The sequence below is a fragment of the Puma concolor genome, chromosome B3, assembly GCF_028749965.1.
Source record: "Puma concolor isolate L17-30 chromosome B3, mPumCon1.1.hap2, whole genome shotgun sequence".
Taxonomy (NCBI): domain Eukaryota; kingdom Metazoa; phylum Chordata; class Mammalia; order Carnivora; family Felidae; genus Puma; species Puma concolor.
This window is the reverse complement of record NC_141672.1, coordinates 120,970,571-120,992,891: the sequence shown is the minus strand read 5'-3', so window position 1 is coordinate 120,992,891 and position 22,321 is coordinate 120,970,571. Positions and strand designations below refer to the sequence as shown.

Here is a 22,321-nt window from a genome sequence, read left to right as displayed (position 1 = left end):
ACAATCCCACAGATGGGACACACTTATGGAGGTCATGCCCAGGGCCCGTTGGGTCCACAAGGGCCTCCTGTAGCTGCATCTTCTCATTTATGTTTAAAGTTTCTCACCACAGAATACAGTATTTTTTATAACCACAAAAACAAGTTATTTTCTTATTTCTAAGAATGAACTGTCTGACTTAACAAGAAAAACATAAAGGTCCTGGGTCCTACAGCTGACCATGACCATGACCAGCATAGCTTTTGAAAGCCCCTTTCCCTCTGCCCCATGTCTGGACAGAAGGCAGCAGCCAGAGGTCTCCAGTAATAAGGATCCTCTGAGGGTACAAGGCCACTCCCACCTCACAGCAGGGAGGCTGTGTGAGCAGTGGGGTCAAGTTCAACTCCAAAGATGCAACAAAGAGGCATGCCAAGGCCTCTGCATTAGATTTCCAGTGTTGTAGAACAGAGGATATGGCCACTCCAGAGAAAGTGGAAGGCCATCTTCCTGACCACCACATAAGAACTGATGTGCATAGGCAAAGACAAAGACATTTGCTCTGTGTGTCGAAGAACCTGCTGGGTCAGTTCCCAAGAATACCTTCATGGACCTCATATTTTCAAAATCTCTGATCCCCTCCGTTGGCCCTGAGTCCTGACCACAAAACAAAGCTGTTCAATTAATACTTTCTCTCCCAAATTCATCTGGCTCAGAGGCTGTGCCACACGAAAGGCCAGGCCACATCTCCTTTTGCTGAACTTAGCTGAGTCCCCAGGGCCTTACTTGGACATGGTGGGACTTAGTGACTTCTGCTATGTTCCAGTTGGAGTCTAAAGCCAAGAAACCCATTACTTGTATTAATCTCTGAAGTCTTACCCCAAGTATGACAACTTCAAATAAAGTGCTGAAAACAGTCCAGCCCCTTCCTCCCTCTCCCAGCTCCCAAATGCCACCACGGACCCTGGTTACCACAAATAACTAAAACAGGCCCACAGGGCACTCACTCCATCATGGATGCCTCCTTGGTCTCTAGGATGTGGTCCGTCAGGATCCAGGGCATGGACATCTCAATGGGGAACTGGATCCTCCTGCCCATTGTCAGCTCCAGGAAGAACTCTCGGAACCACAACTGTGAAAGGTCACAGCACTGCTGCAGCGTTTCTTGAAGGATTCAAACGACATCATGTTAATCTTCTGCAAGCAGAAAAGACTCAGCAGGACAATCTCAGGTGGGAGGGGGGCATGTGTGAGATGCTGACTCTTTCAATCTCAGCCGTGAGCCATGCGGGAGCAGATATGAGCAGGGAGGGGTCACACGGCACCTCACACTAGGGATGAGACAACCACAAAGTGGCTGCAAGCAAAGCCACCCTAGACATTGCACATTCCTGCTCACAAAAAGAGAAGATTCAGCATCTGGCCCCTGCTGGTCTGGTATACCACCACCTGCCAATGGGACCTTGTCAACCCTGTGAGCTTCTTTGAGGGACTGGGAAGGGGGAAAATGGCCTTTTTAAAAGGAGAAATAGGGGCACCTGGGTGGCTCAGTTGGTTAAGTATCTGACTTTGTCTCAGGTCATCTCACGGTTTGTGAGTTTGAGCCCTACTTTGGGCTCTGTGTTGACAGCTCAGAGCCTGGAGCCTGCTTCGGATTCTGTGTCTCCATCTCTCTCTGCCCCTCCCCCACTCACACTGTCTCTCTCACTCTCTCAAAAATAAGTAAACCTTAAGTAAGTAAATAAACAAATAATAAAAGGATAAATAAAAACCGTGTTACTTTATTTTAGGATAAAGATGCAGCATTACATGCATATTCAATACAAATCTATCTAATGCAAAACAGAAATTTTTTTTTAAAACAATGTTTCCAGGTGCCTGGGTGGCTTAGTTAGGCATCCGACTTCTTGGTTTTGGCTCAGGTCATGATCTCGCAGTTCATGAGTTTGGGCCCCGCATCGGGCTCTGCACTGACAGTGCACAGCATGCTTGGGATTCTTTCTTTCTCCCTCTCTCTCTGCGCCTCCCCACTCCTCTCTCTCTCTCTCTCAAAATAAATAAATAAACTTTAAAAAAAGTTTCCATCATTTGACAAGTGAAAAACAAAAGCCTTACTATTTACTCCAAACCCACTATACTCCCAGCCAAGATAGAGGCTTCCTGCTCTGAGGAAGCTGCTGCAGCACTGGAGTAAACACAGACTCCACATTGACAAAGGGTAGCCACCCAATGCCCTGGTCAAGGTGATTTGCCACCTTCCACACATCAGTGCTCATGGAGGTTGTTTCTCATATTCATCACTATCTTGTTCTCGAGCCAGGTGACAGATGACATTTGTCTGTGTTTCTAACCTTGTATGGGTTACAAAGGCTTTGCATTCAGGTCACAGAGCCAGCTGCAGGCCCACGGCCCTCATCTTTCTAAGGGCCACGCCACATGGAAGGAGCCCTGCCAGCCGTGCATTTAAAGCGACAGGCAAGGAAATACCACGAAGGTTACAACATGGATCATCGTCTGGGTGTGTGAGGGACCACAGCAGGGATGGTCAGCAGAAGCATTCTAGACAGTGTTAGTGTTAGAACATGCTGGGCCAAATGCTGGTCAGCAGTAGCTCTTACCACTGAAATTAATCAAGTGAGTGTAGAAGAATGACTCTCGATGAAATTTTTCTATGTCCAATATGGTGGGCCCCTCAAGGCTACTTCTCAAGGTTTTCTTGGAACCACTTTTGTCTGCAATGAGGGACTCTAGCATGGTTCTCACCATGTAAAGCTGCATTATCCAAGGAAACATTTGTGGGGGAGAAAATATACATGGCACATTAGTTATACCAAACTCAGATAAACCACAAGAGAACGACTACTGTGCTATGCCCTGACCAGAGCCAGGCTGCAGCAGTAAGCCTACCACTATGCCAGCTCCTCAAAGTGGGTCTGGGCGCCCATCTAAGTAGCCAAGTTGGTGCTGCCTGTGAGAAAGAACTTGTAACGGAGCAATTCACCTCCGTGCCATAATGTCAACAAGAAAAACAAATGATGTCTTACCACCAAAGGTTAAAAGAGGCGGATAGGTGTAGGACTGCCTCAGAAACGCGTTTACCACATGCAAGAGTCTTTCCATGCCCAAAGACTTGAGCTGCCTCAGCAGCTCGGCAGAGCTCAAGGACTCCGCCATGGTGCGCACCAGGTAGAGCTAGACATGGACAGATGGGGGGAGAGGTGGGAGAGAGCCGTTAGTCACAGGACACACACATCATAGGGTGGGGAGACACACATGGGAACGGAGGGTGGGAAGGGTGCATGCACACTGGACAGAATCAGGACAAGCATCTTCCTTGGGTGGGCCAAATGCTTTCCTCCCAGATATTTGAGAGGTTTCATTTACAGCCAACAATGTGTTTTGCTGGTAGTTCTCTGAAAGACTGGCAAGAAGGGATTATAAAAGCCCTCAACAGAAGAATGATGAGTTAAGAAGTACTACATCCCAAAATGGGAAGAGAAAAGCAGAAGGACATACTAAATCAGATATGAGAGTCAGAATAAGGCTGCTTTTGGGGAGCAGGGGGCTGAGCATGGCAGGAGAGAGAAGAGCAGTGGTGGCTTAAGACCAGGGATACAAAAAAGGTATATTCTTAAATTTCTAAAAGTTTTATCTTCAGAAACAATCATTTTTAGGCCCAATGTAAAAATTATAACCATACATTTAAACACCTATCAGGAAACACAGCATAAATACGGACACACAGACTTTCACCCACATTTTTGTGATAGGAGTTGATGCAGTCAAATTAAGTTCTGCATGCAAATGATCAAATCTGAGAATCACAAGAATGCTCCAGATTCACTTGGGCAGGGAACCAAGGAGCAGAAAAGGCACAGGCAATACTTGATCATCTTGAGCAGAAGTGGTGATGTCATTTTACTCCCGGTCTTGCTTACCAACCCTCAGCTTTGGGTTAGCCCACTCAGGGGAACAGATAGAGCAGGGGAGCAGGGAGGATGAAAACCTGCGTGCTGGAGGGTCCCACGGCACGCCGGGGTACTTTGATGTCGAAGCCACTCTTGGGGTCCTTCTCACCCCGCAGGGCTGGGTCATTGAAGGGCTCGTGCCCCGTCTCCCAGTCACACACGGTCTTCCTGATGGCCTGCAGAACACTAAACAGCCCCATCAAGTCATCAGTGAGGCATGGAGCACTTATAGCTTCAGGACTTTTACAATCACTGCATCTCCTCACCTCACACAGCTGGAAAACCAATTTTCACACCTGATTTCCTTTGGGGACAGTGTGGGATATGATAATGGACCAGTTCAAAGTGAAATTATCTTTGGATAGACTGTTTTCTCTGAGACATTAGTAGCCCCAGAAGATCTGACTTAGCTGCAGTTTGCATCAATTAGCCTGGAAGTGGTGTTTTATTTCCTGAACACTGTCATGCAAAGGGCAACAAGAGCACAGACCACAAACATCCACCTAGGGAGCTGAAACTCGACCTCCCTTGGCTGATTCCCTGATTTCTAAAGGAACATGTCACCAACACAACTGTGGGGACTGGGTCTATGTCTCGGACACATTTGAAACATGCTCCCATCCCACCATGTGGAGACCCCCCATAGGCACCACACTTGGCAGATGTACCAATCCTATCTCGTGGTGAAAATTCTAGTTAAAACCCAAGTTACTCTTAGACTATACATTTCCCATGTGGTTAGCTTCCTACTACAGCAAGCATGAGCAAAATGGGAAGACTCACAGTATAAAATTTTATTAATGCTAAAAATCATACCAAGCCTGGTGATAAACACATCAATTATAAAGCAAGAAAATGAAATCAATACACTTGTGAGCCCTTGTAAGCTTCATTTTACATAAATGTCTCTGAAAGACAACTTTAAAAGGCTAAATATTAAGAGAAAACTAGCTCAGGATCGCTACAAGATGTCTGCAATATCTATGTATTTTTTGGCCAATTTGTAGGACAGGCCAAAAAGAACAGAAGCAAAAATACTTAAAGACAACACATTTTGAGATGGAAAATCTTAGAGGACATTTACCAGAAGGGATTTTGAAGGTTGAATATAAATGCATTGAGCATATTTATGAAAATGTAACTATACAGTTGTTTAAACTAATTCTACAGTTTTGGACTCCAAGCTCACAGGGAGGTATTACACTGAGGCTGACCTCTGGATGACATTCTTCTTCTTCTTGATGGCCTGCCTGAGTGGTTCCCGGAGGGTAACCTGGGAGAAGTCCTGCAGCGCAGCATAGACGGTGTGCCGGATGGCGTGGTTGAACACACTCTCCATCCTGCCCATTAGCACCTGCAGGCCTTTGATCATGGCAATCACCTGCAGGGGGACACATGAGTTTCAGTATGGTGGAGGAGAACAGGTGATGGCTCCTTCTCAGGTGATGCCAAGTTGCACCTGGAAGCTGCCTCCCTCTCATGCATAGTACCTTTCCCTGGCCTCCTATGTTTCTGCTCTGAAGCTGCTACCCTGTAACTCTTCTCAGGAGCTCTGGCTCAGTAGCTGTCCCTATGCCTGGGTCTGACTCCATTAGACCATGAGTGCCTTGAGGGCAGGGATGGATCTGCTTCGCTTGACATGGAGCTAACAGAGAATTTGGTGACTGACTCAAAGCACTCCCAAACGCATAAAGGCACATGCCCTGTGAAGGACTTTAAAGGAAAAAGAACAAAAAAGATTCAGGAAAGCAAATATGTTATTAGCTGGAAAAGAAAAAAGAAGTTATAGGAGTTTATAGCCCAAATTCCACTTGTTAAACAGTAACAGCATGCTAAATTAATATGCATAAAAAGGCCTGGAAGAAACTACACTAAAATGCTTAAAGTTCATCTCTGTGGCAGCATCATATACTGCGCTTACTACATACTCTAGTGTTCTATTTGTTTGCTTTAGGGATCTATTTGATGGTTCTGTGTTGCTTTTCTAATGGTGGGGGGGATTTCGGCCAAAAAAAAGGCAAATGCCCCAATTCAAATTAAAACTGATTTCAAGGGGTGCCTGGGTGGCTCAGTTGGTTGAGCATCAGACTGGCTCAGGTTATCATCTTCTGCATAGGGCTCTGTGCTGATGGCTCAGAGCCCGGAGACTGCTTCGGATTCTGTGCGTCTTTCTCTCTCTGCCCCTCCCCTGCTCGCACTCTATCTCTCTCTGTCTCTCAAAAAATAAATAAAATATTAAAAAAATTTTTTTTTAACTGAAATAAAATTCAAACCACTTTGAATGAAAATGAAAACACTACATATTAAAAATTTATGGTATGTGGGAAAAGTATGCTAAAAAGTAAAATTTTGAGCTTTAGAGGCATACATTAGAAAACAAAACTGTGTGAAAATAATAATAATCTAATATTCATCATAAATCTACAAAAAGAATAGCAAAATAACCCCCCCCAGAACTAGAGGTAAATAAAAGTAAAAATTAAAAAAACAGAAAACAAGCATATCACAGAAGGTGATCAATGAAGATAAAGCTGTTTAAAAAAATAAGTAAACAAATAATAGAATTGACAAATGTCCAGCCAAGACTAATCAAGAAAAATAGACAAGCCACAATTACCAGCATTAAGAAAGAAAAGGGGATGATTACTGATGGGGGAAACAAAGGCAAGAAGGAAATGGCAAATAAAATTAAAATTCCTTATAACCTGCAGCCATTGACAAATATAGAGTAAAATGTTTCTCTAGGAACTCCCTACAGTCTTAATGTTCATGCTTTGCTAAAGGGAAAAAACAACCTTAGCTTGACAAGAGCTAGGCCTCCAGGATCTTATGAGTCTTCTTTAGCACAAGAAAATCCTACTGGAAACTTCCTCTAGACTTTACATCCCCCCAACTCCCAAGTATGTAACTATTCTATCCTCAGGGTCCGGGACAGCTCTTCCTGCATGGGTCCTGTCCCGTGCTTTAATAAAATTACCTTTTTTGCATCAAGGATGATGCAAGAATTCTTTCTTGGCCATCAGCTCCGAACTCTACCATCACCCCAAAACACCTTATCAACTGTCACACAGTTTATAGGTATTAAGAGATTATGTGACTATATGACTATATCAACATAAGATAAACATACACGTCAATGGAATAGAAATAGAAGTTCAGAAATTTACACATTTCTATCAATTTGCAGTCAACTGATTTTCAATAAGAGTGTGGAAACAATTCAACAGGGAAATATTCCATTTTCAACAGTAGTGGGATAATTAGATATCCACATGCAAAACACTCCTACGCAGGAAAGGATAAACTCTGAGGACTGAGATAATCAAACCCTGCATATTCCCAAGAAAGCCCTGTTTTTAGGACTGGCCCTTCCTTGGCCAACTCCTAGGAACTGAGCTGTGAGCCTCCGAATATTCTGAAAAGAGTGTTTGTGGCTACCTAAGGCTCTGGGCCACTGCAGTACCAGTGTGACTAGATAGTTTATACCAACAATGTAATTTATGGTAAACACCTATTTTTGCACTGGAGTCTGGAGTCTGAGCAGCTGAGGTCAATCATGCAGGCATGCTGCATGCCTACACTACAGACCTACATTATTGACATTATTAACCCCCTTTATTGAGGTTTTTTATTAAACCTGGACACTAAGATCTTGGGTAAGGTTCCCTAGCTGGCAACATTTTTCTCATGCTGCCATTCATCTTTGCCGGGAAAATAAAGTACATCCTGCACAACTGCACTAGTAGGGGATACCTAGAAGTTTGCATCTGGTTTCTCCTAGACTATGCCCAGGTGCCTTTTGCTGATTTAAATGTGTTGTTTTGATGAGGGATCAAAAGGCAAGCTGAAGGCAAAGTACAGGCTAACAGCAGCCCCTGGACCCACCCAGGTGGAATATGTGTAATATTCCTCAGACACTCCTGGCTACCCAAGAACAAAGGAAAGGGGTTTAAGTGCTTGCCATGGTGATATGGGAAACAAAGGCAAATAAAAAATTAAATTCCCTTACTGCCTATAGCCCGTTGACAAGTCCTTGAAACTGGCAGAGTGACCTCCTTCTAGGAGCTCAGCTGCCTCAATGATGACACTTTGCTAGGGGCAAAAGAGAATCTTGGCTTAACATTATCCTGACCATCACCAGCCCACCCCCCACCCCCCCCCCACCCCGAACCTTTAAGTCTACTTTAACATATAAAAATTCCTTTGGAAACTTCCTTTATCTCAACTTCCCCAAGATATACACTGGTAATCAGACTCCAAGCCATGACCCCTGATATATATCAGAAGGGTCTCATGACTGAGGTTTTACTAAACAGTAATAAATGGTGTTTTCCTAACAGCAGCTAGCCCCTCAAGGTCCTGGAAACCTTGCTTCTAAAATTCCTTAGAGACTTACACTGTCCCTGCCCCCTTGCCAACCTGAGGGTATATAATCAGTTACCTGTCACAATCCCAATTCACCTCTTTCTGCCCAGGGGTCCTGTCCCTGTGCTTTAATAAAATCACCTTTTTACACCAAAGACATCTTGAAGAATTCTTTCTTGGCCATCAGCTCCGAACCCCCATCATCACCCCAAAACTTCATCACTTTCACTGTAATAAATTATAACTTTGAGTAGAACAGCTACTCAGTCCTGTGAGTCCTAGCAAATCAAGCCCAAGGGCAATTTTGGGAACCTCTAACACAGCCCCTACCTCACCATATTAAAAAACTAACTCAAAACGCATCACACATTTAAATGTAAGAAGCAAGACTATAAAATTCTTATAAGAAAGATAGGAGTAAATCTTCATGACTTGGGTTGGGAAATGGTTTCGTAAATATAAAACCAAAAGCATAAGCAGCAAAAGAAAAAATAAGTAAACTGAACCTAATTGAAATTAAAGACTTTATGCTTCCCAAGACCCCATTAAGAAAGTCAAAGACAACCAAAGAACGGAAGAAAATGCAAATCATGTCTGATAAGGAACTCTTTAAAATATATAAAAAACTCAATAAGAAGATAAAAATCTAATTAAAAAATGGACAAAGGATCTGAATAGACATTTCTCCAAAGAAGATTTATAAATTGCCAACAAGCACATGAAAATATGCTCAGCATCATTAGTTGTTAGGAAAATGCAAATCAAAATCATAATGATAATGAGATATACTTCTCATCCAGTAGGGTGGCCAGAACCAAAAAGACAGACAATTAACAAGTGTTAATAAGGATTCTAAGAAAGTAGAACCCTCATACACTATTTATAGGAGTATACTATAGTGGTGCCACTTGGGAAAACCATCTGGTAGTTTCTCAAAATGTTAAACACAGAGTTACCATATGACCCATCAATTCTACTCCTAGGTGTATCAAAAGGAATGAAAACATGAGTCCATACAAAAGCTAGTCCAGAAAAGCTAATAGCATTAGTCCCAATAGTGAAAAAATAGAAACAACCAAAATATCCATCAGCTAATAAATAAATAAAATGTGATACATCCATACAATGGGATATTATTCAGCAATGAAAAGAATGAAATACTGATACATGTGTGAACCTTAAACACATTATGTTAAGTGACAGAAGTCAATCATAGTCAGCCACATATTGTATGATTTCATTTATATGAACTGTTCAGAATGAGCAAATCTAGAGTCACAAAGCAGACTGGCTGCCTAGGGCAAAAGGGAGGGGAGAATTGGGTGACTGCTAATGGGTACAAAGTTTCTTTCTGACATAACAGAAATGTTCTAAATTTGATTGTGATTGCACAACTCTGTGAATATCTAAAAAAAAGCATTGAATGTTTATACTTCAAAACAGATGAATTGCATATGATGTAGAAAAAAAAAGTTGTTAACAAAATAAGAGGAGAATTTATTATGAAAAACTTTACGACAAATAGAAAATTTTAGGGGCAACTAGGTAGCTCAGTCAGTTGAGCGCCAACTTCGGCTCAGGTCATGATCTCACAGTTCAGGAGTTCGAGCCCCATGTCGGGCTCCATGTTGACAGCTCAGAGCCTGGAGCCTGCTTCAGTTTCTGTGACTCCCCCTCTCTCTGCCCTCCCCTGCTAGTATCCTGTCCCCCCACCCCCTCTCAAAAATGAATAAATGTTAAAAATAACTTTAAAAAATATTTACAAAAAAATTAGAAAAATTTAAAAGATTCTTTGAAAACTCCCTGAAAATATGACTTACCATCCCTGAAAATACAACTTTCCAAAACTGATATAAAAAGAAATAGAAAATGTACATGGTAAAGAAACTGATCACCAAAAACCATCACATAAATGCTAGCAAACATTTAAGGAAGAATATGAACCTTACACAAATGACTACAGACAATACAGAAAGAAGGGAGCCCTCAATGAATTGTTTTATGAAGCCAGCATCCAGAAAACTAGAATGGATGGTTATAAAGAAGTAATGTTACCCATTCCACAGGTGTGGGCTGAGCACAGACTTCCTTCCCTAAAGTACACCATAAAAAGGGGAGAACAGGGGTAAGGGGAAGGTGTAGGTAACTTCATAATAGAGAAACCTGATAATACTTCCTTGGCCAGGTGATCAAGGTCAACACCAACAGTGATGAGTTTGTTGACCACATGTACCTTTGATGTGATATGACTGAAATGGTGCTTTACCTCTGTGATCCTCTTTCCCCAAACCTATAACCCCAGGTTAATCAGATAATACCAATGGAGAAACATTCTACAAAATACCTGACCGGTCATTCAAAACAAAGGCAGTCTGAAAAACAACCCAGAGGAGCCTAAGGAGATATGACAACTGAATGTAATGTGGGATCTTAGACCAGAATTAAGACATTATGGAAAGACTAAGGAAATCTGAATAAAATATGGACTTTAGTTAATAATCATGTATCAATATGGGTTTATTAATTATAACAATACTAATATAAAATGTGAAAAATGGGTGTGGGGTATACAGGAACTTACTGTATAATCTTTGCAATTTTTCTGTAACTCTAAAAATATTTTAAAATAAAAGGTTTATTTTAAAAGGGATAGTAAAAGACAGTTTCACTCATCAAGTTTGATATAAAAATCCTAAGCCAAATATTAGCAAACTGTATCTAACAATATATAAAGAGGATAATCTATTATGACTGAGTTGAGTTTATACCAGGAATGCAAGGCTACATTAAACCTGGTCAAAACAAAACAAAAAAACAAAAAGACAAACCAACCAGTGGGGGGGGGGGGAGGACCCTCACAATCAATATAAATTAACCACATTAACACATTAATGGAATATAAGAGAAAAGTCACAGGAGTACCTCAGTGGATGCCAAGTGTTTAATAGAAGTAATATCAACTCATAATAAAATCTCTTAGCAAATAAGGAATTGAGCACAAGTTCCTTAAACTGATGATTGTTGGCATTAAGAAACCTGTAGCAAACACATTATACAGTGAAATGTTGAAAGCTTTCCCTTTGAGATGAGGAATGAGACAAAGCCTAGTGCCTCCTATTTAACAAGCAGGGATCCTACCCAGTGTGATTTAAAAAACAAATAAAAATGGAAAATTGGGATAAATAAAACTGTCATCATTTTCAGATGATTATATAGGTAGAAAATCTAATGGATAATTTATTACAATTAATAAATGAGTTTAGACAAGTTAGTAGATATAAAGAAAAATACAAAAAATAATTTACATGTTAAATAGCAGTGACAAACATTTAGAAAAAATTTAAAATATACCATCTCATATCAAACACCTAGAAATAAAGCTAACAAAAGATGTGGAAGAGTTTTACAGATTATAAAAGAGAATCTAAATAAATGGAGGGATATATATCATGTTCATAAAAGACTCAATATTCTAAATTTATCAATTCTCCCTAAAATGATCTATAGGTTTATTCATATATCCATAAAAAATTCCAACAGGTTTCACTGTGAGATATGAAAAAATGATTCTAAAATTTGTATGAAAATACAAAGGGCAAGAATAACCAAGGAACTCTTGAAGACAGAAAAGCTTGCTTTACCTGACACAGAATCAACTTACAGTAATTAAGAAGGAGGTGGTGTTAGAACAAGGATAGACCAATTAAAACAATGGATTAGAAAAGTGACCAGAATCACACCCATATCACACCCATATCGCTTGACTGACAACAAAGGTGGCAAGATGGAGCAATGGGGGCAGAAGTGTTTTAAAAACTAACCTGGGGTGCGGGGGGGAGGAGAGGGATGCCTGGCTGGCTCAGTTAGAAGAGGATGTATGTGACTCTTGATCTCGGGGTTGTGAGTTTGAGCCCCATGTTGCGTGTAGAGATTACTTGAAAAAATAAACTTAAAAATAAACTAACTTGGGGTGAACTTGAGATCTAAATGTGAAAGTCAGAATAATAAAACATCCAGAAGGCAGTAGAGGAGAATATCTTATGACCTTAGGGTATGCAAAGTTTTCTTAAGACAAAAAACAGTCCAATTACAAAAGAAAAGAAACTCGATGGCACTGAAATTAAGAACTTCTGTTCATCAAAAGGCTCATGAAGACACTGCAGAGCTGAGGGAACACAGCCAACATATGTGAGAGCAAAGAACTTGGTGACAACAGCTGGAAACACAGGGGGTCCTCTGAGACCACCAGGGTCCACATTTTGTTCCTCTTCTGCCCCCTCCCACAAGATGTGTCCTACTCCCAGATACTTGTGAACAAACCCCTGATCTTCACAGGGAGCTATCAATACAGAAACCAGAAACTCACATCCTATTTTATTGTTCTGCTGACAACTACAACAGATACAAAGGGCTGTCCTATACAGAAGCAACAACATGAAACTATTCATTGAATTTTACTCAAGATTTTGCCTCTGCTTTGAATGGGAAGACAGTCTGAGGCCAGAGTCAAAGGAGGAAAAGAAAGCAAACCTCACCTCCACCAGGGCGAACTTCTCCTCACTAGTGTAGTTGTAGCGGGTGGCGCGCTCATACTCCTCAGCATTGTCTGGGCAGTCCTTGTTGGAGTACTTGTCCGTTGGGTGCACAAGTTTCCATGAATACTGGTGTGGTCAGAAAAGGGGGAGACATCCACACTGAACGTAAAATGCTTACCTTCTGATCTGACTGACATGGCCATCACCAAAGTAACCAAAGGTTAGTCTTTTAATATTAGTTGCATCTGAAAATCACACACATGCATGCATGCTCACACATACACTATGCACACATACACATACACACACACGCACACACACGCACACACACACACACACACACACCAGAGTTCATCTCCATAAAACTGCAAAACATTCTAGCCATATGACTTCAGGTTTAAGAAATATATCAGGTAAAATGTCCAGGATATTTTGTGTTGAATATCTAAAACTAGCCATTTCATCATCACTTCTTTTTAAAATCAGCTCTTCAAATGATCATGTGCTCATCTGATTTAATAATTTTCATCTAATCAAAGTAAACAAGAGGAGGGAAAATCTTCCAAAACTTACAGGTATCCAAATCTTCATATCACATCAGAAACTATTTTAGTAATGCTAAACAAAAGAAACCAATGGCTGGAACTCCACAGAGAAAGCGTTTTAAAAAAATGAGAATTAGGGGCACCTGGGTGGCTCAGTCAATTAAGCATCTGACTCTTGATTGCTTAGGTCATGATCTCACAGTTCGTGAGATTGAGCCCTGCATTGGGCTCCACGCTGGGCATGGAAACTGCTTGGGATCCTCTTTCTCTCTCTCTTTCTCTCTCTCTCTCACTCTCTCCCCCTCTCTCTGCCCCTCCCTTCCCTCTCTAAATAAATAAATAAATAAATAAATAAATAAATAAATAATTGCATGAGAATTAAAAATCATAATGGTACAAATTCTATCTAAATGTTTTAAAAGATAAGACTTTTTTTATAAACAGACAAAACATATTCTGAGCCATCTTAGAAACATTTAGACTGATATACATTTTTATTTCTAGGGTTAGAAATAAAAAGCCAATTCATTCTCGAACAAAGACTAAAGTTAATGCAGAAAAAATATCATTTAATTTCTTGATGGCCTTGGGAAGAAAAGCACTTGTAACCAACCAGGGGTAGATGTTCTTTCAGGTCTCTGCATTTCCAAATAGAAGCAAGCATAGAGTGCCTACCACTTCCATCACGTGAGCACTCCACTGAGACAGCAGCTGCAGGCCCTGAAGCGCCAGGTCAAAGAGTTTCCGGTACTCGGTATCTGTTTTCTGAGTCTCCTGGCGGCCCGACCCTGTGACAACCTAGAGCAGCACAGGAACATCAAGAAGTTGCCCTACATCTAGAAAAGTCACTTATGCATTTACCCCATGACCTATCAGACCCACTGGGAATCTACATTAAAGGTGCATTTGCAAAACTACAAAATGATGTAGGCACATGAGCCTTTACCATGACAAAAGGCTGGCAACAGTAGAGTCCTGATAATGGACATTCTGCAGCTCTCAAAGAAGAGAATGTCTCTGCAGACTGTGCTGGAGGGATCTCTAGGACATGGTGTTAAGAGAACCATGTGCATAGTTATGCTTCTACTTAGCTAATAAAGGAAAACATGCACATCGTGTGTATTTGCTTATATAAAAAATGAAAACCTAAATTTATTTTTTATACTTTTTTAAAAGTTAAAAAAAATTTTTTTTAATGTTTTACTTTTGAAAGAGAGAGAGAAAGAGAGAGAGAGTGTGAGCAGGGGAGGGGCAGACAGAGAGGGAGGCACAGAATCTGAAGCAGGCTCCAGGCTGTCAGCACAGAGCCTGGAACAGGGCTCAAACCCACGGACTGTGAGATCATGACCTGAGCCGAAGTCTAATGCTTAACTGACTGAGCCACCCAGGTGCCTCTGAAAACTCGTATTTAACAGTGGCTACCTAGGGGCGCCTGGGTGGTTCAGTCGGTTAAGCGTCGGACTTCAGCTCAGGTCCTGATCTCCCAGTTTGTAAATTCGAACCCCGCATTGGGCTCTGTGCTGACAGCTCAAAGCCTGGAGCCTGCTTCTGACTCTGTGTCTCATTCTCTCTGCCCCTCCCCCACTTGTGCTCTCTCTCTGTCTCTCAAAAATAAATAAATGTAGAAAAAAAATTTAAGAATGGCTACCTAAAAGACAGGAAAGTGCAGGGTGGAGAGGAATATACCTCCTTTTGTACCTCTGAGTTTGGAACCACATTAATATTTTATATAATTATGACATAAAATTAAATTAGGGGACAAAAGCAATCCTTAAAACTCAAAAGCAAAATGAAACAATGAATTAAAGTGTGTACTTGAATTGGGTGCATGACTGCACAGAGGAACTAGGTAGTGCAGGTATCTGACAATGAGCTTTTTTATTATAGTGTAAGTGCCTGGCATTAAGCTTTTGATTGCTGAGGCATCTATTTCAAAAACATCCATCTAGAATAAACACAGTACCAGCTACATAAGTAGATAAAGAGCCAGGTAGCCCAATCTATGAAGTTCCCTTCTAGAAAGCTCTTGGTGACCTACATAACTCATCACTTGAGTGACCCACTTTACTGCCCTCATTCCTGCTCTTATGTTTGAAATTTGCCAATAAAGAGTAAACCAATGAAATCCTAGGTACCCTACACCCTGGTCTCTTAATAAAGACAGAGCTCGAGGTCCACACTCCGTTGTCATTTCACTTTGTGGCCCCAGGCATGCCATGTGCCTTCCAGAACTCTGAGTACATATGCCTTTTTCCCCCAAAGTTCCCTGATGGTTGTTGCTGAGGTACATCTTGCAGTTGTAGTAAGAACCACAGGGCCTGTGCAGCCACAGTATTGGCTCTGCTCGGGGACATGTCTATGGAGACTGCCAAAGATAGGTGAGTCCCTCAGGTATCACTATCAGGAGGTTGAGACCAACAAAAACCACTTCAAGTGACTTTGTAAAACAATGATAAAGAAAGAAAGAAAGAAAGAGAGAGAGAGAGAGAGAGGGAGAGAGAAAGAAAGAAAGAAAGAAAGAAAGAAAGAAAGAAAGAAAGAAAGAAAGAAAAAGTAAAACAATGATTTGTTCTCTAACCCTAGAGGGAGAAAATCTAAGGACAAAATTAACTACAAAAGAAATCTTAAAATACTTTTTAGTAATTATATTGTCATTATAATATATTATAACATCGCATATGACAATATACAATTATATTGTTTCTAGTAATTATATTGTTATTAGCAGTGCTGGTATTGCTATTTTAAGACTGGTAAGTGTATACTAAGATAAGACATCAAGTCAAAAAATGCTGTAGTCAAATTAAGAACCAGGATTTTCAGCATGAAAGGGAAAAAAAAAAGAATCTGAAGTAGATTTACTTCAAAAGAGTATTCAAAAAAGTTTATTACCTTAGATGATGCTAGAGAATCAGTTATTTGAAAATGTGATATGCATAGTAAAGGAATCCAGCTCTGACCTGTCTCTCCTGAAGGAATCATACATGCAGAGCAAGAAGGAGTGAATAGAGTAGAGTACCATCAGGTTGCAGCCCTAATGAATTCATACATTTGGCAGTGAACAGTGGTTGTCTACAACCCAGGTGAGACAGCCAGCACTCTAGCAGACTGCAGTGCAGCAAATTATGGGCCAGGTGGCCAGATGAAAGAGGAGTCTAATCAGGCTCCTGAATCTAAGAACCAACGCAGTGGAAGCACAGGGGACATGATGATGAAGGAGCAAAAGGCAAGCTGAAGGCAAAGCACAAGCTCACAACCCAGTGGGATATGTGTGACATTCTTCAGGCACTCCTAGCTGCCCAAGAACAAAGGAAGGGAAAAACAAAGGGTTAACTGATAGAGATCACAGTCATGTAGGACGAGTCTCCATGAGTTTGCAACTGTCTCAATGATTTACAAGAAAAAAGGTAATCTCCGGAAACCTACAGACTGTTTCCTGGAGCCTTAACATTACCCTGCCCTCCAAAGGATAGAAAATCTTATGTAGGAGGATCAGCGTAGCTCAGTCAGTTAGATGTCCAACTCCTGATTTCATTTCTGATCATGATTTCGTGGTTCATGAGATCAAGACCTGTGCCAGGCTCTACTCTGACAGCATAGAGCCTGCTTGGGATTCTTTTTCTCTCTCTGCCCCTCCCCTGCTTGCATGTGCACACAACCTCTCTCTCTCTCTCTTTCTCTCTCTCTCTCTCTCTCTGCACCTACCCTGCTCACACACACACACATACGTGTGCAATCTCTCAAAATAAATAAACTTAAAAAAAACCCAAAACATCTTATATAATTAGTCACTCCTCACAACCCTAGTGCAGCTCTTGCTGCCCATGGTTCCTGTCCCTGGGCTTTAATAAAACCACTTTTATGCACCAAAGACATTTCAAAAATTCTTTCCTGGCTGTTGGCTCTGAACCCCAACACTTCAAACCATATCAATGGCAAATGACACCACAGGGAGTAAGAGACACACCAACCAACTATGGTGCACAAAACTTCTTTGGATACTGAGGCAAACAAACTTGGAAAAATAAACCATTTGTGAGTCGATAGAAGACACTAAACAATGATTTTAATATTAAGGAATACTTGATTTTTTTTTAAGGTATGATAATGGTACTAGAGCCATGTTTAAAAAGAGCCCTTATCTCTGTAAGACACATGGAAACCCAAAGGAGAGGGTGGTTGGAACCTCTGATCTATATACAGAGCACACGGGTATGGAGTTGCTTTGGGGGTAATAAATGTTCGAATATGGACTATCATGGTAGTTACACAATTCAGTGAATAAACTAAAAACTTTTGAATTGTACACTCTAAATGGGTGAATTGTATGGTATGTGGATTAAATATCCATAAATCTGTTTAAAAATAAACTGTGCAGGGGCACCTCGGTGGCACTCGGTAAGTGTCCAACTCTTGATCTCGGTTCAGGTCATGATCTCACAGTTCGTGGGTTCGAGCCCTGCATTGGGCTCTGTGCTGATGGTGTGAAGCCTGCTTGGATTCTGTCTCTCCATCTCTCTGCTCCTCCTTCGCTTGTGCTCTGTCTCTCTCTCTCTCTCTCTCTCTCTCTCTCTCAAAATAAATAAACTTAATTTTAAAAAAAACAACTGTGCAGCAAAGACAGATCTCTTTTTTCTTATTCAAACCGTTACTGTAATTATAAAGGTATGACAGCAGAAATCAGAGGAAAAATAGACAGGAACCATACATGCTATCAAATGCACCTATTTTTAGGGTAGAAATCAACTCTATATGTTGTCTGAGAGCTTTCCAAGAATTTGGTTTACAACTCTATCAGCACAGCCTTCTTGAACACCCACCCCATCTCTATCCTGTGGGTTGTGCTGGTGGCTGGGAAGGAGTGAGATACTACCTTCTCTCTGGGGAGTTGGCCACCAGGGGTCTGCTTGGAATAAGCATGTGCTCTGAGCCATTTGGACTATCTTCTAGTCATTCTGGTTACATGATGGCTAGTGTTTGCTGGGTGAGAAACAGGGGAGCTCATTGCCCTGCAGTAGGTGGGGTCAACACAGAGTTACTCCCTCCAAATGTTAATGGTCCTCCTGAGAACCCTGAAGTACCACAGTCTCAAAAACCAGACCGGTGTATGTGGTCTCAAGTCCCCAAAGGGGACTCATAGGGTCTCACAGTCCCTCAAAGACTATGTGTAACACCCATACCACTGACTACTGCTTGTCCCTGACTTCGCTGCCCTGCCTGCTCAGATGTGAAAAATGACATTCCCACTGCTCCTCTGGACTCAGACCTCTCCACTCCTATCCACCCCACATACAGGCAGGGCTGGCCTGGAGGTATGCTTGGCAGATGGGAAAAATGTGACCAGCCCAAATAAGGACACAGAAAACCCAGCTGCAAAGCTGGAAGGAATTAAAAAGACCTATAGGTGAGACAGTGCTTCCTTCTACCCCCAACTCCAGGCCCTCCTCTGAGTGCACAGGACATGTCCTCCTATCCAGCCAGAGGCTCCTGCACAGCTGTGGCCTTAGGTACCAGCACAGGCAGGCATGGAAGATCCACTTACCTCACTATTGCTGTAGCGCGCCAACTCTGAGATAAAGCGCATGTGGTCCTCCCGGATCTGGATCATCTGCTCACAGATATTATACTGCGGGCTGCTGCTGGATGATGTGCATGTCCATCTGGCAGTGAAGGGAAAATGTGTATTACCTGCATAAGACTTATACATCATAATGCTGGGTGGCCAGGGACATATGCACAGCAGGCACACAGGATGGCCTACTGGTCCTGCATGCTGCCAAGGAGAAAGAGGCTCAGAGAGAATATGAATTCTCAGCAAAGAAGTAGCCAGCCAGCCCCATCTCCCTGTGTTAGGCTCACTGTCCTATCTTCCGATACCTGCGTTTTGGAAAAGGAATCATAATTTCTCTTTAATCAGCCAACTACTTTCAAAAAGCTGAGAGGTGTTGCTGGAGTTAGGATACTGCATCACCGTGCAAGGACCCTTGACACATACTGCAGATTTGGTGGGAACTAAGAATTCTTTATTACTCACATGTGAAAACATAAGCTATAGTAGAAAACAAGTCAGCCAAAGACTCCGAAACAAAAGTTATCCTTACAGGGAGTTGAAAACTGACATTAATTGGAAGTTAGACAGTTGACTTATGTGCACAATACACCATTTTAGCAGCAAACAGTCAATTTAATGGGAAAGAAGTTTATTAAGAATTAAAAGTTGTTGGAGCTCTTAGGCAGAAAGTATGGGCCCTAGGGCTCTGACCTCTGCTCCCTCACACTCAGCACAGACACTCTCACCATGTTTTTAACAAGCTGGTCCTCTTTGCTTGAAGGGAAGGAATTCAGATTACCACTTTTCAAAATAATGGGGACACTGTCTCAAGCAGCAGTCCTTTCTTACTTTCTGATTCCACTATAAGATGATGCAATGATTATGTTGGCATCATCCAAGGTGGCTCCCTGAGTCTGCAATGAGTACATGAGGCCCAGGCCCTAGACCAGGCTCCACCCTCAATAAACCTGCCTCCCCTGCAGGCCCCAAAAAGCATGTCCACCTAAAGCAAGGCCCTAGAGCCCAGAACCTGACTGCTGACATCACACACTCTGGCCACCCTTTCTGGACCCAGATGTCGGTGCAGGGCTAGTGGGTTGGGCTCTCAAAGCTCACCGCTACTTGCTCAGGCACCTCCCAAGGTGGCTGTTAAATGCCCACTAACACCAATTATATGCTATTGACTTATAATAAATCATATTTAAAAATAGAAATAAGGGGCGCCTGGGTGGCTCAGTCAGTTAAGCGTCTGACTTCAGCTCAGGTCACGATCTTGCAGTCCGTGAGTTCGAGCCCCGCGTCGGGCTCTGGGCTGATGGCTCGGAGCCTGGAGTCTGCTTCCGATTCTGTGTCTCCCTCTCTCTCTGCCCCTCCCCCATTCATGCTCTGTCTCTCTCTGTCTCAAAAATAAAAACATTAAAAATAAATTAAAAAAAAATAGAAATAAGCATGCAAAACTCATTGTTTCCTGATTGTCTTACTGGTTTTACCATTACCTCTCATCTAGAGCTCATCTGTGTCTGTTAGGGTAGAAGCACTGTGTAATGGCATGCTACTAGAGCTGAAACAAGTTGTTAGCCTCAAGTCAGTCATGGCGGGAGTATTTACACCATGTAAATCAGCACATGCTCCAGGTCAGAGCTTGAATTAGTGCTGAAGCAGAAAGAGGTTTCAGTTTAATGAACGTAACTTAGAGAAGAATGAGAAGTCACCTAACTGGATGGTATATCAAATTTAATGGGAAATTTTATTAGGAAATAAGCTAGCACAGACCTCAACGAACTACAGCACAGACCAAACACAACCTGTGTTGTATAAGATCCATACAAAATGGTACTCACATTTCTATTATTTAAAAAAAGCAACAATAACAGAAAAGAAGAATATTTGCCAGATACCACATGTGGCCTGCAAAGCCTTAAAGTGTTTATAATTCAGCCTTTACAAAAAAAGATTGCCAACCTCTGAATAAGCAGATTGAGATGTAACTGATTTTTCAAAATCATGGCTATTTGCAATTGTAGGTTGGCTATGGATACACCTGTTTGGCAAGAGTCAACAAAGCATCCCGTGAAGACTCAACCAGCTATGTGGAATCTACAAAAAAAAAAAAAAAAAAGAGTATGGTGTGTTTTTTTTTCTCATCTGTAATTGTGAGCTACAGACCCTTTCTTTATGCCAGGGGCTGGCCAACTCTCTCTGTACAAGGTCAGAAAGTAAATACTTCAGAATTTGTGGGCTACACTGTCACACAGCCATTGTCTTCTTTAAAACAAAAACAAAAACAAAAACAAAAACCAGCCCTTTAAAAATGTAAAGTCCAGAGTGGCTCAGTCAGCTAAGCTTCAGACTTCTGCTCAGGTCATGATCTCGGGTCGTGAGTTCAAGCCTTGTCCACAAGCCCTGTCCCTGTCAAGCTCTCTGCTATCAGCGCAGAGTCCATCAGATCCTGTCTCCCTCTCTCTCTCTCTCAAAAATAAATAAACATTAAAAAAAAAATGTAAAGGCCATTCACAGCAACAGAGATCTTACAAAAATAGCCCTGGGCTGGATTTGGCTCTTCAGTGATAGTTTTATAAGCTCTGTAATATAAATGCAAACATCCCACTGCCCAGCAGGGCTAGTTGTTAAGCATTTACCAGTGTGCCGCTTGTTTACACTTGGACATTCTCCGTGAGTTCTATCCAAAAGAACTCTCTGTGATGATGGAAAAGTTCTACACTTGATCTTAGCCAAAAGGCCGAGAAGCGATTGATGATGGAAAAGTTCTATAGCTGTGCTAACATAGTAGCCACTACTAACATTTGAAATACAGATGTTCGATGGGGGGTGGGAGGGAGGGGAGGGTGGGTGATGGGTATTGAGAAGGGCACCTGTTGGGATGAGCACTGGGTGTTGTATGGAAACCAATTTGACAATAAATTTCACATATTTAAAACAAAAAATGAAATACAGATGTTCTAACCAAGAAAATAACCAAGAAAATAAATTTCTTGGTTAAATTTCTCTAACGAAGAAAATAAATTGCATGTTTTAATAAATTTAAAAGTAGGCAGTCACAAGTGACAGGGCCTACCAGATGGGTTTTTGGTTTTGGTTCCAGATGATTAAAACTGTCAAAGGTGTTCTCTCTAGATAAATAAGTGTTATAAAACCACAATGAGAACACTGCAGAATGTTCTACTGGACAACTCACTCTCCTCCTACCGAGATTTATTCTCCTCATAGTGGGCACTGGTCTTGACGTATCTTGCCAGTTCTATTTGCATGTCCCCAAACAGTGGAACAACCTGGAGCTGCTATATTCAAAGAACAAAAAAAATAAGGTCATTATGTATGTTTACTCACCAAATACAATCAATGAATAATGGTAGTAATTAC

At 41.6% G+C, this 22,321-nt stretch overlaps 1 protein-coding gene across 4 annotated transcripts in view; it reads right to left on the bottom strand.

The window, feature by feature from the left end:
- Window positions 1-22,321, bottom strand: part of CYFIP1 (cytoplasmic FMR1 interacting protein 1) — a 133,728-nt gene that overhangs the window by 53,521 nt on the left and 57,886 nt on the right. For 2 of the 4 annotated variants that reach the window (XR_015252818.1, XM_086711316.1), the window contains exons 10-17: window positions 22,148-22,239; window positions 18,932-19,049; window positions 14,065-14,187; window positions 12,845-12,970; window positions 5,159-5,325; window positions 3,983-4,130; window positions 2,595-2,748; window positions 984-1,140 (exon numbers count right to left, since the gene is read on the bottom strand). Coding sequence is in view for 3 of the 4 variants with exons in the window: in XM_086711316.1 (XP_086567442.1) it covers window positions 984-1,140; window positions 2,595-2,748; window positions 3,983-4,130; window positions 5,159-5,325; window positions 12,845-12,970; window positions 14,065-14,187; window positions 18,932-19,049; window positions 22,148-22,239 (1,085 nt within the window). In the remaining variant the exon portion in view is untranslated. Of the gene's footprint in view, window positions 1-983; window positions 1,141-2,594; window positions 2,761-3,020; window positions 3,169-3,982; window positions 4,131-5,158; window positions 5,326-12,844; window positions 12,971-14,064; window positions 14,188-18,931; window positions 19,050-22,147; window positions 22,240-22,321 lie in introns of those variants that run through there. The other 2 variants (XM_086711317.1, XM_086711315.1) reach the window with 2 other exon arrangements.